The following is an 18,747-nucleotide window of genomic DNA, read 5'->3' on the forward strand; positions in this document are numbered from 1 at the left end:
GGAGGGAACATAGCCCCACCCATCAGCAGAAAATTGGAGAAAAGATTTACCAAGCAAGGCCCCACATGTCAGAGCAAGACCCAGCTTGCCCCTCAGCCAGTCCTTCCCATCAGGAAGCTTCCATAAGCCTCTTATCCTTCTCCATCAGAGGGCAGATAGAATGAAAACCACAATCACAGAAAACTAACCAAACTGATCACATGGACCACAGCCTTGTCTAACTCAATGGAACTATGAGCTATGCTGTGTAGGGCCTCCTAAGATGGACAGGTCATGGTGGAGAGTTTTGATGAAACGTGGTCCACTGGAGAAGGGAATGGCAAACCACTTCAGCCTTCTTGCCTTGAGAACCCCATGAACAGTATGAAAAGGGAAAAACGTATGACACTGAAAGATGAGCTCCCCAGGTCAGTAGGTGCCCAATGCGCTACTGGAGAAGAGTGAAGAAAAAGCTCCAGAGGAATGAAGAGGCTAAACCAACGTGGAAACAACGCCCAGATGTGGATCTGTCTGGTAGCGAAAGTAAAGTCCAATGCTGTAAAGAACAATATTGCACATTAGGTCTATCAGGATAAATTGGAAGTGGTCAAACAGGAGATGGCAAGAGTGAACATCGAAAATTTTAGGAATCAGTGAACTAGAATGCACTGGAATGGGCAAATTTAATTCAGATGACCATTATATCTACTACTGTGGGCAAGAATCTCTTAGAAGATATGGAGTAGCCCTCAGAGTCAACAGAAGGGTTTGAAATGCTGTACTTGGGTGCAGTCTCAAAAATGATGGAATGATCTCTGCTCATTTCCAAGGCAGACCTTTCAATATAAGAGTAATCCCCATCTATGCCCCAACCACTAATGCCAAAGAAGCTGAAGTTGAACGGTTCTATGAAGACCTGTGAGACCTTTTAGAACTACCACCAAAAAAGATGTCCTTTCCATCATAGGGAACTGGAATGCAAATGTAGGAAGTCAAGAGATACCTGAAGTAACAGGCAAGTTTGGCCTTGGAATACAAAATGAAGCAGGACAAAGGCTAACAGTTTTGCCAAGAGGATGCACATGTCATAGAAAACACTCTCTTCCAGCAACACAGGAGATGGCTCTACACATGGACATCACCAGATGGTCAATACTGAAATCAGATTGATTCTATTATTTGCATCTGAGGATGGAGAAACTCTATACAAGCAGCTAAAACAACATTGGGAGCTTACTGTTGCTCAGATCATGAACTCCTTATTGTAAATTCAGATTTAAATTGAACAAAGTAGAGAAAACCATTAGACCATTCAGTTCAGTTCAGTTGTATCCGACTCTCTGCGACCCCATGGACTGCAGCATGCCAGGCCTCCCTGTCCATCACCAACTCCTGGAGTTTACTCAAACTCATGTCCATTGAGTCAGTGAGGCCATCCAAACATCTCATCCTCTGTTGTCCCTTTCTCCTCTTGCCTTCAATCTTTCTCAACATCAGGGTCTTTTCAAATGAGTAAGTTCTTTGCATCAGGTGGCCAAAGTATTGGAGTTTCAGCTTCAACATCAGTCCTTCCAATGAACACTCAGGATTGATCTCCTTTAGGATGGACTGGTTGGATCTCCTTGCTGTCCAACTGACTATCAAGTGGCTTCTCCAACACCACAGTTCAAAAGCTCAATTCTTTAGTGCTCAGCTTTCTTTATAGTCCAACTCTCCCATCCATACATGACTACTGGAAAAAGCATAGCCTTGACTAGATGGACCTTTGTTGGCAAAGTAATGTCTCTACTTTTTAATATGCTGTCTAGTTTGGTCATAACGTTCCGTCCAAGGAGCAAGTGTCTTTTGATTTCATGGCTATAGTCACCATCTCCAGGGATTTTGAAGCCCAAGAAAAAAAAGTCTGACACTGCTTCCACTGTTTCCCAACTATATCCCATGAAGTGATGGGACCAGATGCCATGGTCTTCGTTTTCTGAATGTTGAGCTTTAAGCCAACTTTTTCACTCTCCTCTTTCACTTCCATCAAGAGGCTCTTTAGTTCTTCTTCACTTTCTGCCATAAGGGTGGTGTCATCTGCATATCTGAGGTTATTGATATTTCTCCCAGCAATCTTGATTCCAGCTTGTGCTTCATCCAGCCCAGTGTTTCTCATGATGTACCCTGCATATAAGTTAATTAAGCAGGGTGACAATATACAGCCTTGACATACTCCTTTTCCTATTTGGAACCAGTCTGTTGTTCCATGTCCAGTTCTAACTGTTGCTTCCTGACCTGCATACAGATTTCTCAAGAGGCAGGTCAGGTGGTCTGGTATTCCCATCTCTTTCAGAATTTTCCACTGGAGAAGGGAATGGCAAACCACTTCAGTTATCTTGCCTTGAGAATCCCATGAACAGATCATTCAGGTATGACCTAAATCAAATCCCTTATGATTCTACAGTGGAAGTCACAAATAGATTCAATGGTTAGATCTGACAGAGTGCCTGAAGAACTATGGGCGGAGGTTCATGAAATTGTACAGAAGGCGGTAACCAAAACCATCCTCAGGAAAGAGAAATGTAAAAAGGCAAAATGGTTGTTTGAGGAGGCCTTACAAATAGCTGAGAAAAGAAGAGAAAGGCAAAGAGTAAAGGAAAGATATACCCATTTGAATGCAGAGTTCCAAAGAACAGAAGGAGAGATGAGAAAGACTTCTAAGTGATCAGTGCAAAGAAATAGAGGAAAACAATAGAATGGGAAAGACTAGAGACCTCTTCAAGAAAACTAGAGATACTAAGGGAATATTTCATGCAAAGATGGGCACAATAAAGGACAGAAACAGTACGGACCTAACAGAACCAGAATATATTAAGAAGAGGTGGCAAGAATAACAGAACTATACAAAAATATCTTCATGACCCAGATAACCACAATGGTGTGATCACTCACCTAGAACCAGACATCCTGGAGTGTGAAGTCAAGTGGGCCTTAGGAAGCAACACTGTGAACAAAGCTAGTGGAGTTGATGGAATTCCAGCTGAGCTGTTTCAATCCTAAAAAATAAGGCTGTAAATGTGCTGCAATATACTCAATATACCAGCAAATTTGGAAAACTCAGCAGTGGCCACAGGGCTAGAAAAGGTGAGAATTTTTCATTCCAATCCCAAAGAAGGGCAATGCCAAAGAGTGTTCAGACTACCACACAATTGCACACATGTCACACTCTAGCAAAGTGACACTCAAAATTCTTCAAGTAAGGCTTCATGAACCGAGAACTTCCAGATGTTCAAGCTAGATTTAGAAAAGGAAGAGGAACCAGAGATCAAGTTGCCAACATCCATTGGATCATAGAAAAAGCAAAAGAATTCTGGAAAAACATCTACTTGTGCTTCATTGACTACATTAAAGCCTTTGACTCTGTGGATCACAACAAACTGTGGAAAATTCTTTAAAAAATAGGAATACCAGACAACCTTACCTGCCTTCTGCAAAACCTGTATATAGGTCAAGAAACAACAGCTAGAACTGGACATGGAACAATGGACTGGTTCAAAATTGGAAAAAGAGTACATCAAGGTTGTCTATTGTCACTCTGCTTATTTAACTTAAAAGCAGAGTACATCATGCGAAATGCTGGACTTGATGAAGCACAAACTGGAATCAAGATTGCCTGGAGAAATATTAATAACCTCAGATATGCAGATGACACCTCCTTTATGGCAGAAAGCAAAGAGGAACTGAAGAGCCTTTTGATGAAAGTAAAAGAGGAGAGTGAAAAAGCTGGCTTAAAACTCAACATTCAGAAAACTAAGATCGTGGCATCCAGTTCCATCACTTCATGGCAAATAGATGGGGAAGCAATGGAAACAGTGACAGACTTTATTTTCTTGGGCTCCAAAATCACTGGAGATGGTGACTATAGCCATGAAATCAAAAGACACTTGCTCCTTGGAAGAAAAGCTAAGAGCAACCTAGACAGTATATTAAATAGCAGAGACATTACTTTGCCAGCAAAGATCTGTCTAGTCAAGGCTATGGTTTTTCCAATAGTCATGTATGAATGTGAGAGCTGGACCATAAAGAAGGCTGAGTGCTGAAGAACTAATGCTTTTGAACTGTGGTGTTGGAGAAGACTCTTGAGAGTCCCCTGGACTGCAAGGAGATCAAACCAGTCAATCCTAAAGGACATCAATCCTGAACATTCATTGGAAGGACCAATGCTGAAGCTGAGGCTTCATCAGCTTCACCACCTGATGGAAAGAACTGACTCATTAGAAAAAGACCCTGATGCTGGGAAGGATTGAAGGCAGGAGGAGAAGGGGACGACAGAGGATGAGATGGTTGGATGGCATCATCGACTTGATGGACTTGAGTTTGAGCAATCTCCAGGAGTTGGTGATGGACAGGCAAGAGTGGCGTGCTGCAAATCTGTGGGGTTGCAAAGAATCGGACATGACTGAGCAACTGAGCAACATGTTTCTGTGATTCCTTCTGTCTACAGAGGTTTCAAAGATAGGCTGAGTTTGAGATTTCAGTCAGGGTATCCTGTTATTCATATTTAAAAACATAAGAGAAATAAGAATGATAGGGTTGTAACCCAAGGTGACTTATTTTCCTTTTTTATTTTTCTAATTTTTCTATATTGTCTACAGTGAGCTTATGTTCGTTTTATAATCAGAAAAATGGTATAATTTATTTTTAAAATTTATGTTGTTCTTATGATTAATCATATATATGAGGTTTTTAAAAAAAATTGATTTTTTTTAATCACTGTTAACTCTTCTTGTAGCCCTGAGTAAGTATAGTTTCTTGTTTACAAAGGGTAAGTTTCCTTCACAGAATTAAAAGTAAAAATATTTTATCCATCCTGTACAACATGAGAACCTTAACTTTATAAATTGATTTCTTCATGTAATAAGCTGTAGTTACTTCTAATGTGTTATTGAAAAAATAGAAAAAGGAAAAGAAGCATTAGGGTCAGATAACGCTGATTTAATTCCTGTTTGTATATTCTAAGCAAATCTCAGTTTGCTACACTAAAATTAAATTGACATCATAGTGAACATTATAAGAATCTTTCCCTCACAGCTTATGGGCATCAAAAAAACAAAACCAAACAAACAAACCTGTAAAACCACACTACTAACTGTAAAGTTCTAGCTGAAGATTTAAAAAAAATTTTAAAGTGCACAGGACCTCAAGAAACTCCACGAACAATGCCATGGAAATTCCACGGGTATTCTTAGAAGCAGTATCACTGTGTGCTTTTTTATATCTCTAGACAATTTTATGTTGATTGGGTTTTGCTCCCTTTTTGAAAAACAAAAATAACAGGACGTGAGGAGGAGATCAAATACTTCATGTGTACTATGAAGAAATTTTTGATGTCTAACTGCAGTCAAATCCTGATGTATGAAGGAATAGCGGGATATGGAAAAAGTCAGATACTTGTGGAAATTGAGTACCTGGCCCAAGGTGAGAACCACAGGTGAGTGTCTTGCAATGACCACTTTTTTGTGGATCCAGAAAAATCCTGACATCCTTAAGAATTTCATGTGTTTTAATGTTCCTCTCCTTTTATAAGTTGCCTCTTATAAATTACCCACAATCTCTCAGTTATTATTGGGTATCATGCCCCTTATGCTAAATAAGTAATTAATGAGAAACATATTGAAGTGAGAAAATAAAAAGCTGGGTTGATCCCTTGAGATCCTAATTTAATGCCTGGAGGGGCTTGGATATTGATATTTTAAGTTTCCTAGTGCTCAGACCGTTTAAGAACAAATGGTATAGATGCTGAAACCGAAGCTAGATTTGGTCTGAAGCAAATACATAAGTTTATCCTGTAGTTGACAGGGAATCACTAGTTTAAATCATTGGGCCCTGAGAATGTGGTTAGAGAACGGAAGGCCTCTGGATTTTCCTTTGAAAGGCAGAGCTAATGTACTTGCCTCTTGCTATTTGTCTCTTTTCAAAGAAGGAATGTCATGGGGGCTGTCTTTGGGACAGCCTGTCTCATGGAGGTGAACAGTGTGGTATTCAATAACAGTGATGATAACCAAGACAACGGTAATTATGTCACACATCCTCTCACCATCTAACATGAAGGCTTTAAGGGGAAATTCTTATTAGTCTTAGTTTTGGCTATGTTTCTACTCTCTTTAAATGTCAGGCCTGAGAGAGGCTAGTTTTTAAATGTATTTAACATTGCTGAGGGAATAATTCAAAATAACCAGAAGACATTTTATTTATTCCATCACTTACTGAGTACTTATAGTACCCAAGTGTTATATTAGTTTGCTAGAGCTACCGTGACAAAGCACCACAAACTAGATGGCTTAAACAACAGAAGTATATTGTCTCTGTATATAGGAGGATAGAAGTCTTAAGATCCTGGTGTCGTAAAGTTGGTTCCTTCCATCAGCTGTGAGGGACAATCTGTTTTGTCCCTCTTTCCTAGCTTCTGGTGGCTTGCTGGCGATCACTGGTATTCCTTGGCTTGTGGAAGCACGACCCCAATCTCTGCCTCCATTTTCACATGATACTCTCCATGCGTGTTGTCTGTGTCCAAATTTCCCCCTTCCCAAAACATATATTTAAAAACTCTCTCTGATTCCTGACTTTCTTATAAACAGGACTATTGCTATTGTGTTGACTAAGATCAGCTTCAATCAAAATTTTTATACCATCCGGATACTCATGGCCAATGTACTAGGTCTGGATACTTGCAAACATTATAAAGAACGACAGACTAACCTTCAAAGTAAAGTCAAGTCACTGTTGGATGAAAAGTTCCATTGTCTCCTTAATGACATTTTCCATGTACAGGTAACGAGCTGGTGTTTAGACTCCTGTGAGAAGTTGTTAAGGGGCAGGTGAGGCCACCCCTCTGTCATGCTTTATGACACTGCATCTCTTTGGCTTTTACGATACTTTTCTTTTCTCATATAGGGCATCCAAGGTGGTAAGGAAATGGCTCCCAATCCTTGAATGAGCACCCACCTTCCTAAGCTATGTTGGTACCAGACTCAAGAAAATCCAAATAACCACCCGCTGATTCATTTTTTTTCCCCTCACCTTCCCATCCTAGGTATGCTATACTAGCTAGTCAAGGGCACAAAATCCCTCTGCTCCCAAAGGTGAGTGCCAATGCAAAGATAAGAGTGTGCCCTGTTTTTTCTCATATCTATTAGATTCAATGACATAGAGTATTACAGCTGGAAGAGATGTTATGAATTACCTAACATACGAGGATTTTAAGGCCCAGGACAGTAAAGTGAACTGCCAAAGACATACTAGTAGTTCCCTCTGCTATTTTCCAATACTCAATATTCTTATAATTTTTTATATAGTTCCCTATTTCACGAGAGGTTTCCAAGATGAGCACCATGAAAAAGCAAAAGCAGTTGGAGGCGTTGTTTATGAAGATCTTGGAGCAAGTAAGAGCGTCTATGGGTCAAATAATGGAAGGGAGGGGAGAAACTGGGCGTCTCACCACAAAGGCAGGTTGCCTCAAGAGTTCAGATTCCAATAACAAGAAGCTGTGAATTATGTGAAAGCTTTAACCCAAGGAGTTTCATTGTCCTCCATCCTTCGAAACCCCAAGGTGAGAGTCTATTCAGAATTTAGTTGTATTTGAAAGGAGTCCTTTAACATTACTCTTGAGAGTTTGGCCTCTTCTTAAAACCGGTCCTCTTTTTTTTCCCTCCCTTTGTATAAGAAGCCATCGATCAAACCAGTTATGTATACAGGCTCTGTAGTCAGACTATAAGAGCTTGAGCCCTTAGGCCTATCACTTGCTACCTAGGTAAGCTTGATCAGATGACTCAACCTGTCCATGCTTTTACTTTATCTTCTATAAAGTGAAGAAATAATAGTACCCAGCTCACAGGGTTATAAGGTTTAAATGACTAGATTATGTGTAAAACACTTAGAATAGAGTCTCTTTCATTGAAGCCACTCAGCTAATGTTAACTTTTTCTCTCTGAGTAATATCATGACTGCATTATATGTGGTTGATCACCAACTTTGTATCCCATTCCCTAGCTCTCTTATAAGCACCAGAACCATATTTCAAAGAACCTTCTGTGTACTCCACTTGGATATGGGGAATCATACTCAGTTCAGTGTCTAACACTAAATTCATTTTTTTCCCCTACTTCAGTACCCTGTCTTCCTCCTCCTGATCCTGACCTTTGATTTAGTTAATAACAAGTTCATTCATACGTCAGTCAGGTTACCTTTGCCACCTTCCTCACTGTCTGCCCCATCTTCTGCATCTACTCTCTGGCCAAGTCCTACATGTCTACCTCAGACCGACTCTAAAACCCATCCATCCTGTGTTCCCCACTGTAGTTCAGGCTCTTTCTCTTCTATGACTATAGCTTTCCAGCTAATCTCTGTGCGTCATACCTCTCCACTGCAATTCATCCTCCATATAACTGCCAGAGTGTATGCAAATTGCTCCAACCTCTGCTTTATACTAGTCAAACAATTCTCAATACTAATGAGATAAAAGCCAAAAGACTTTTTTTAACCTTGGAGAAATGCTACTCATCATTCTGAGTCACCTCTTCAGTGAGAACTCCCCCAAATCACAAGGCATGACTAATTCCTCTCCCACTCTGCTTCTGTAACACTGTGAACATACTTCTTATTATGTTTTCCATACTGTATTGCAATTTGCTACTTAAATCTGTGTCTCTCTCCCTCAGGAGACTGTGGACTTCTTAAGGAGAGGGAGCCTCTTATTCATTTTTGTATCACTATTGACCAGAAGAATGTTTGGCACATAATAAACAATTCAAGTTTGTGGCAATAAATGTACAATAGAACTTCCTTCTTCTCCACTGCAGGCAAATAAAGCCATATCAGTAATTTCCAAATGTCAGATTTTGAGGACTGTTTGCATCACAAATATCCAGGAAGCTTGATAAAATATATGTATTTATGAGTTCTACCTGAAACTGAAAAAGGCTTGGTTTGGGCCTTAGGAATCTGTTTAGTTTGTTTTTAAAATTCCTCAGTGGTTCTGATCCAAATCTAGTTGGAAACTGTGACTAAAGCTGGGCTTTGACTCAGTGCTATGATGACAATCTTTGCATCATTTACTATCAGCGTGATCTTGGGCAAGTGGCTTAACTTCTCTGTGCCTTAATTTTCTCAGTAAATAGAGTCAATAGTGCCACCTCTGTAAACATGATGATTTTTAACGAATTAATTTATGGAAGTGCATCACACAGTGCTGGGAACCTAGCAGGTACAGTGTAAATGTTGGCTTTTATTCACATTAGATATGACCCAATTCAATCTACTTAAAATTTTTTTTTTAATTTCTTTGGCTGTTCTGTGTCTTAGTTGCAGCACGCAGGACCTTCAGTCTTCACTGTGGCATGGAAGATCTTATAGTTGTGGCATGTGGGATCTAGTTCCCTGGCCAGGGATCAAACCTGGGCCCCTTGCACTGGGAGCAGAGAGTCTTAGCTGCTGGACCACCAGGGAGTCTTCAGTCTTCTTACTTTAAATCTATGGAAGCTGGGGCCAATGATGTACTATTAAATTCATGTGGGGTTTTTGGTTCTTGCTTTACTCTCCTCAATTCACAAATAATTCACTGATAAGACCATTCTGTGACGAAAACTCACATTCCTATCTGCCCATAAGATATTTTTAAAGATAGGAGTTTTAAAGATATTAGTCAAATACAAAACAAAGCAATGGGATGCTAACCCCTATTCATTAAAATGTTCTCAGAGTCAGTGAAGGGCTTACAATCTGGTGACAGAATATGTGTGTGATACGACAGGCTTTGTCTTCTGAAATTTGAAAGTACCCTTCACTGCTTTGGTTTATAAAAACATGTAGAGGAAAAGAATTGCTTAACAATCACTTCTCAGAGGGAACCAAGAGAAGCCAAGAGTAGTCTGGAGCAGTAAGAATGGGAAAAGTTTTCTCCATTTAGATATCTTACACTGTGGAAATATAGAGCCCACTACACAAGGGCTCACACTGAAATGTGAGCTCTGTGTTTTGTCTAATAAGGGATGCACGGTCAATGCTTAATGAGTAAATAAATAATTCAGACTAGTTAGGGAAAAGTAAAAAAGGACGCTGGATCTGTTGTTAAGTGTAACATGCTATAATTCAACCTGCTACTGCTAAGTCGCTTCAGTCGCGTCCGACTCTGTGCGACCCCATAGACGGCAGCCCGCTAGGCTCGCCCGTCCCTGGGATTCTCCAGGCAAGAACGCTGGAGCGGGTTGCCATTTCCTTCTCCAATGCATGAAAGTGAAAAGTGAACAATGCATGAAAGTGAAAAGTGAATAATTTAAGCTAGAACAGCATAAACTGCTGGCAGGGCGAAGAACAGATGAATTCCTCTCAGCACTTTGCCTCCAGCACCCAGCCCCGTGAGTGCTTGGTAAAGACGTGTTGAATAGATGTTGGCTGAATAAATGTCAAATAGGCATTTCCAGGAGACCTTCATTTTTCAATAAATTAGAATGACTTGAAGTAAATCTCAGTTATTTTTATATGATGGGTGTTTAACTTGACTACAACCCATCTATCCTATACATTATCTTGTCACAAAGATCTGACCAAGTATGAGTTTCTCCCAGCCAGTTCAGTCCCAATGGTCACAAATTCCAAGTTAGCAGAATCTAAGTTATCACAAAGATACTGGAAAGAAAAGATTTAACTTAGCTTTGCAAAACTCATACATATGTATAGCCATGAAAGTGAAAGTGAAGTCGCTCGGTCATGTCCAACTCTTTGCGACCCCATGGACTGTAGCCCACCAGGCTCCTCCCTCCATGGGATTCTGCAGGCAAGAGTACTGGAGTGGGGTGCCATTTCCTTCTCCAGGGGATCTTCCTGACCCAGGGATCGAACCCTGGTCTCCTGCATTCCAGGCAGACACTTTAACCTCTGAGCCACCAGGGAAGCCCAACATATGTATAAAAAACTGAAGTCATGAGAGTTCCCTGGTGGTCTAACTAGGGTTCAGTGCTTGCACTGCTGTGGCCCAAGTTCAGTCCCTTGTTGGGGAACTGAGATCCCACAAGTCTGGTGGTGCAGCCAAAAAACAAAACAAAACCAAAAAACCCCTGAAGTCCTACAATATTTTTCTTTCTATTTCTTCACCTTGTTTAGACAGTGAAAGAGGAAAGGATTATTTTCATCATTGATGAGGGCCAGTTTATCGATTCAGCCTCCTGGACCTTTATGGAAAAGCTTATCCGGTCTGTTCCCATCTTTATCATCATGTCCCTGTCCCCCTTTGTCAACACACCCTGTGCAGCTGCCAGCGCCTTAATGAAGAACAGGAACACCACCTATGTCACCCTTGGGCCTGTGCAGCCTAAGGACATCCTCAACAAAGTCTGCCTAGACCTCAGTGTCAGGGGCATCCCCAAAGAACTGGACACGTGAGTAGCCCGTTTATTCACAGCTGCACTTATTCACCAGGTCCAAACTTCATCAGATTCCTTAGGTTGTGTCTGAAAGCACCCATTTCAGTATTCTTGCTGGTCCCGCCTTTCACAGGGGCCACTGAACGTGCTTGGTAGGATGGACGCTCCTCACCTTTTCTTTTTACGGTCCCTGTTACCTCATGTTCAACTTTGCTTAGAGGCATGAGTTTTGTTTCCCTTTCATCAAGCTGGGATTAGGTACACTCAACTCTAACCTGCAGTGACTAAGGTCACAGTCAGGGGCAAGTGACATGAGAGGCAAATTGGTAAACATTAAAGACCACAACCCACAACTGAGCCAGGCCTTATTTACCAGTAATAACATGGTCTGGTACTGGTGTTCCTTTTCACGGTAGACATTGATATCTTCTCAGTGACTCCTCTACTGGGTCTTGTCAGCAGTCCCCTTAACAACATAGACAATGCCCCTTCCTTAGCTGTCTGTTTACAACTCACCGTGGTATCTGTTCTTTATAATGAGGTTATCTTGCTTCTGGAAGAGCAATGTCTCAGACACCAGGCATGAATTTGCCATGTTCTCTCCCTTTGACTCCCTGTCTCTCCCTCTTTACCTCTGTATTTATTTATTTAATATGTATATATTTATTATATACATGCATTACCTTTTGATCTGGCCTTTCTAATTCTAGGACCGTGTCTCAAAGATGTATTTACAGGGAACTATACTCAACATTTTGTAATAACCTATAAGGGAAAAGAATCTGAACATATATATAACACAGTCATATGTATGTGTGTGTATATATATAATCACTTTTCTGTATACCTGAAAATAATACAACATTGTATGTATATTGACAAAAATGTGAACGTGGTCGGACATATGGACATGGTTTTTATTGAGGCATTATTTATACTAGTAAAAGACAGAAAACAATCCAAATGTCCATCTCTAAGAGGACAGTTAGAATAAAGTAGGATGCATCCACAAAATGGAGCCCTACATAGCTACAAAAAGAAATAAGAAAGTTCTACTGACAGAGGGATGACCAAGATACATTACTGAGGGAAAACAAGGGGAAGCCTAGTGTGCAGTATGTACAAAGTGCTGTTTTTTAATCTAAGGAAGGGGGTGAAATATATATGTGCATTTGCTATAGTTTTTGAAAGAAACCTGGAAAAGATAAGCCAGAAACTAATTTAAATGGTTACTTATAAGGTGAGGTAGGGAAGCAAGACTGAGGGTGTACCTTATTACATAGTCCTGAATTTGGAAAGATTTAAATGTTTTATGTAATTTTCAAAAATGAAAGAAAAAAAGCAAAGGCAATCCCTAAAAATGGAAAACAAACCAAAACAAATGGAGAAAGAAATGTGATTATTTTTGAGTGATTGAGAAGACTCAAATATTTTTCCTTCCTAAAAGATAGTTCTTTGATTATAAATAGGTTGCCTCCTTTTCACTACAGGTATCTGGCAGAGGGAAGCTGTGGAATTCCGTTTTACTGTGAAGAATTGCTTAAAAACCTAGACCATCACAGGGTGCTTGTTTTCCAAGCAATGGAGTCTGAGGAAAAGACAAATGTGACCTGGAATAACCTGTTCAGTAAGTCCTGTACTGATGGTTCTTTCTCTCACTCTCCTTCTGAAGAGAGGGTGGCAAGAGCAGGCTTTTCCATAGGCTTCTTCCTAAAAGGGTTTGAGGAGGCGGTGAGTGTTGGATTTGATATCCCAGATTGTGAGAGAACTTAACATTGCCTGGGACTCACTGAACTGAGAGGAAAAATGTAGACCTGTAATCGAAATGAAAGAACGGAGGATCTTAAAGCCCAGAGTCAGAACTGGTGAGGGATGTGGATGTTATCAGGGAAAAAGAATAACTTGTTTCCCAGGGGTAAAATGATTATCTCAAAGTGAATTGTCAACAAGGTTTTCATGGTACTGAGACATGCAGAAGGATGAACTTTGAGATCATGGCGCAAAGAGGCCAGGTGGAATTTTTAAGAAAATGGTTTTGTTGAAGGGAGAAGGGTAGGGGTTGGGGAAAGGGGTACAGATGCAAGCTGGGGTGTAGACGATTAGGATTAATGTGAATGATAGGAAAATGTCTCGGGTGGGTATGCTAGTTATTCAGGGAGGTGGCAGTGATAAGGAGAAAAAATAATATGCTAGCAAAAAAGAAAGGAAGGAACTATATTTAGAAGAAAGGAAGAAACTATATTTAGACACAAAGGTTTAAGAGATAGCATCTATGCTATGAAAAAAGAGTTAGAACAGTGCAATCAAAAGAAAATTTTAGCTTTGAAGTTAGGAGGCCAGATTTCAGTTCTCCATATGACATTCAATAGCTGATATTTAGGGATTAGTCACAACCTTTATTGCCAGCTACCTGCTCTATAATGTAGAATAAAGGAACTCAAATCTTTTCTCGTTTATTCACTCAACAAAGGTCTACTGAGCACCTTTCCTGTGTCTTACACCACAGTAGGCATTCTGGGGATCTCTTTGAATATAAACGAAGTGACTGAATACAATGATACTTTGTTGCCTCGTTGAGTTTCTTTAATTAAACTTTTTGAGGTGATCATAAATTTACATACAGTTGTAACAAGTATTGGGTTGGCCAAAAAGTTCATTTAGGTTTTTCCATAACGTGTTATGGGAAAACTCAAATGAACTTTTTGGCTAAAACAATAATATGGAGAGATTCTATTAATATATACCCTTTGCCTGGTTTTCCCGCATAGTAACATCAGCAAAACTCTACAGTATAATATCACAGCCAGTATATTAATATTGATACAGTCAAGATACACAATACTTTCATCACCACGAGGATCCCTCACGTTGCCATTACAACCACTCCACTTCTTTCCCACCCGTACTTCCTTCCCTGGTAATCACTAATCAGTTCTTCATATCTATAATTTTGTGACTTTAAGGAATTTTTATAAATGGAATAATACAGTATATGTAATCTTTTGCGATTGTTTTTCACTCAGCATAACTCTCTGAAGATTATCTGGGTTGTTGTGTGTATCAGTAGCTTGGTCTTAGTGGTTGCTGAGTAGTGTCCCATGGTATGGACATACCATAGGTTGTTTAGCCATCACCTGTTGGAGGACACCTGGGCTGCATACAAAAAAAAGAATGCTAAAGAACATTATTGAGTCAACTGATGAAACTGGAATATGGACAGTAAAAGATGATAAGTATATTCTACTTACGTAAGAGAATTGTTATTCTTGAGGAATTCAGAGTAAAGTATTTGGGAGTAAAAGGGCATAATTAATGTGACTTAATACTCAAATGAAATGCTTCTGAAAAATATGTACACAGAGAACAAACGGTATAGCAAATGGGGCAAAATGTTAACAATAGATGAATTTGAATAAAGATTAATAGTGTTATTCTTACAACTTTTGATAAATTTGAAACTTACCAAATAAACAAATTTTTTAAAAGCCAAACAACTTTTAGTGGTTTCCTATTGAGTTTACAATGAAATCCACACTCCCTACCTTGGACTGGAGATCCCTGTGGGAGCTGCCTTCCACCCTCTCTGTGGTCTCACCAACATTCTGAAATATGCTTCAGCCACATGTCTGCTCTTCTAACACCCTGAGCTCCTGGTTGCTCCCTCTCCTCAGGTGTTTGGCATACCTACTTCCTCTTGCCCTTATCTCGGGTGTTATCTCCTCACAGTCACTTTCTCTAACGGTGGCTTGCTTAAGGAAGACCTTCCCTACTCTGCGCTTTTTCATTAGTCTCTATCACCGTCTTTGTTTCTTTCACAAAACTGAGTCACATTAGGAGGTTATCCTATTAATTTATTTATCTGTTGGTTAGTATTTGTCTTCCACTGTGAGAATGTCAACCCCCTGAAGCAGGAGGTCTGATATGCTCCTGAATCTCCAGTCCTAGGATGGCCTGTACCTAAAGGTCTTGTACCTAGAGTGATAAAAGAATGGTCATCACAGCGCTAGGTCCTGGAAAGGGAAGTTAAAAAGCGTAGAAGAGCATGGATCAAGTCATGTTCGTTATATATTTTTGGCTGTGCAGCTTGTAAGACCCCAATTCCCTGACCAGGAGTTGAACCCGAGCTACAGTAGTGAAAATGCTGAATCCGAACCACTAGACTTACCAGGGGACTACCTGTCAAGTCAAATTCTTCATCCCTATTCTCCTACCCCCATGACATGTGCACACCTGGACCCTTTTCTGGCATGCTACCCTTCATTTGCTGCCCCGATCCTGAACTCTTCCTTTGCCCCACTTACCTCGCCGACCAGTCCTCGGATTGGCTCCTGCCCTGGGTCTATGTTCTGAGGAGGGCATTCTTCACCTTCCATCCTCAGCCTTTCTCTTTGCTAACTCAGTACTCTCTCTCCACTTGTTTTCACTTTTGCATTTATTTTCCAACCTTCTATGTGTAAAGTGCACGTGTGAGTGAGTATGTGTGTGTTTGTGTACATAATATCCAACCTTAATTTCACTCTTAATTCCAGACCCGTATTTCCAGTTGCCCATTGGACTGTCCTATACATCCCACCAAACTCAACAAATACAAGATGTAACGCATTACCTCCCTCTCATACTGCATCTCCTCTTGTATTTCCCAGCTGGATTATTGGCAACACTCATGTTTCTCTCACCTCCATCACTATCTTGCCTAGGTCTCATTTTCTCAATATCATTAGTATTCTTTGCATTATCACTTGCATAATCCTACCCATCTTCACTTCCTGATATTCCATTGTCATAGCTGGAATTCCATTGGAATTCCACAGTCACATTCCATTGACTAGGAAGGTCATACACACCTTCCTAGTCTCTTGCCTGTCCTCGCTGCTTCCAGTGTTATCTTCCTAAAAATGGTTGGATCACTACTGTCCGACTTGGGGTATTTCCCCATTGCCTATGAATAAAGTCCAGACTTCATAGTGTGGTGTTGAATGCACTGCATACTCTGCTCTTGAACCTTCTGTCTAAGTACGTACATCTCCTACAGTAAGTAGCACTCCAACACTTCACCCTCTGTGGTTTAGTCACACTGGCCTCTCTACATTTCCCTAAATTGCAAAGTGCTCATGGCTTCTGTGCTTTTGCATTGATCACCCTTCTATTTTCTACTTGGAATATCCCTTCATTCTTTAAGGTTCAACCGAAATATTTCTTCCTCTATGAAGCCTTCCTGAATCTACTGACTGAATTAGTTGTCCTTTATTCTCTATTCCTCTTTGCTCTTTAGCTCTTAAGTCACTTTTCCTGTATTATGATTAGTTACCTAAATATCAGTTTCCATAAATTTTAAGATCCTTGAGGGCTAGAAGCATGCACTAGCCACATTTATAGCCTTCACAGGTTCTGATGCATAAAAAGTCTATACTGTGTTATGAACTCTCCAACACTTACTATCTGTGCCCACTCACGTAGCACTTGTTTACTGTCTGGTTATCTGACTCCCTGTGTATATACCTTTTCTTTCCAGGAGTTCAGGAACTTAGTTATGGTCACCCTCATATTTCCACATTGCCTGTCTCTGTCTTGTATGTGGTGACCCAAGGACGAAAGAGTAGATAAAACCAAGGAAGGTCCTGGAAGGCAGGAATGGAAAAACCATGCCTTTATCATCCTTCTCTCTTGTATGTTGTAACTATCAACAGATTTCAGGTCTTCCTAAGCATAACCTGTCTCCTCTCCTACCCCATAGGGAGAAGATATTTGCCTTACTGTTCCCACCCCCCACCCAGTTTATGTGCCTCATCCAATCAGCAAATGACCTGCAAGACCCGTCCCACTCCTTGTACCCTGGGTATAAAAGTGGACTGAGGGCCCCTATTCAACGTTAGTTCTCCCTTGAGCTGGCCGGCTGTTCTAACAGCTTCTCCCACTCTAATAAACTGTATATCGCTCTCATTCTGTCTCATGTCTGGAAATTCTTTTCCAACCTGTGCCCAGACCATGACATTGCAACTCAAGTGTTAATGAATGCCTTGAGGGACAAATAAGAAATACATTTTGGAGTGCCAGGAGAAAAAATTACTATGCAAGTTTATATTCAAACTTCATTTTTAATATCTTTCTTTTATTAAAAAATGAGTTCTTAAAAATTTTTTTTAATTTAATTTTGGCTACACTCAGTCTTTCTTGCTTTGTGCAGGCTTTCTCTTGTTGTGGCAAGTGGGGCTGCTCAGTTGTGGTTTGTGGGCTTCTTGTTGTGGTGGCTTTTCTTGTTGCAGCACTCAGACTCTAGAGTACAGGCTCAGTCATCTGGCAAGTGGGCTTAGTTGTTCCAAGGTATGTGGTATCTTAGTTCCCAGGCCAGAGATCAAACCCATGTTCCCTGCATTGGTAGGTGGAGTCTTAACCATTGCACCACCAAGGAAGTCCCTAATATCTCTTTCTGACAATAACCAATCTTAAGTAGAGTACAGTCCTATACAGAATGTGCTTGCCTCTGAGTGTGGGTATTTCAGTGTGCATACAAGTATATTCTGTAAGTATACATATAAGTATATCGTATATAGTAAGTATGGGCTCCCCAGGTGGTGCTAGTGGTCAAGAACCTGCCTGCCAACGCAAGAGACATGAGACACCAGTTCTATCCCTGGGTCATGAAGATCCCCTGGAGAAGGGCACAGCAACGCTTGCCTGGAGAATCTTCAGGGATAGAGGAGCCTTAGAGGGCTGTGGTCTATACAGTTGCAGAGAGTCAGACGTGACTGAAGTGATTTAGCAAGCATGCACATATAGTAAGTATAAACTGTAAGATTCATCCTGATAATCTTTGAATCAAATTTTTGTAAAACTGCCTATTACGGAAGATATTCAGTTGTTATTACCAGTCCTTTTTTTCTTGGGCAAGGGAGGGAAAGAAAAACATGTTTTGAGTAAATTTTGATTTTCATATGTCAGCTTTACTTAAAACAGTATTCCAGAATACTTTAGGGGCTGACACACATCTCTGCCTGCTCATTCTCATGTGAGACCCATCTCTAAGTTTATTGGAAAACCCAGATAATAATAGAACAATGACTCTCAACTTTTCTTCCCTTATACCTCGCTACAGAGAACTTTGCTAAGCCAACAGAGGACTTAAAAACGTCTACTTTTGGTGTTGAGGAGGAAAATGAAGAAGTCTGTAACCTCGCTAGTGGTGTCAGATTGAAAAACTTGTCACCACCAGCATCATTAAAAGGTAAAGAAAATGTGCCCTGGTGTTCATTTTCTTTTTTTTTTATATTTTTTACTTATTTATTATTATTATTTTTTACTTTACAGTACTGTATTGGTTTTGCCATACATTGACGTGAATTCACCTCAGGTGTACATGAGTTCCCAACCCTGA

The 18,747-nt window shown here is 40.3% G+C and overlaps 1 protein-coding gene across 1 annotated transcript in view; it reads left to right on the forward strand.

Moving 5' to 3' along the window:
* ADCY10 (adenylate cyclase 10) overlaps positions 1-18,747 on the forward strand; it is a 92,005-nt gene that overhangs the window by 29,226 nt on the left and 44,032 nt on the right. The window contains exons 13-18 of the mRNA XM_040229946.1: positions 5,296-5,449; positions 6,597-6,789; positions 7,314-7,400; positions 11,116-11,390; positions 12,866-13,002; positions 18,469-18,597. Coding sequence (XP_040085880.1) covers positions 5,296-5,449; positions 6,597-6,789; positions 7,314-7,400; positions 11,116-11,390; positions 12,866-13,002; positions 18,469-18,597 — 975 coding nt within the window. The remainder of the gene's footprint in view (positions 1-5,295; positions 5,450-6,596; positions 6,790-7,313; positions 7,401-11,115; positions 11,391-12,865; positions 13,003-18,468; positions 18,598-18,747) is intronic.

Source organism: Oryx dammah, unplaced genomic scaffold (assembly GCF_014754425.2).
Source record: "Oryx dammah isolate SB20612 unplaced genomic scaffold, SCBI_Odam_1.1 HiC_scaffold_28, whole genome shotgun sequence".
Taxonomy (NCBI): Eukaryota; Metazoa; Chordata; class Mammalia; order Artiodactyla; family Bovidae; genus Oryx; species Oryx dammah.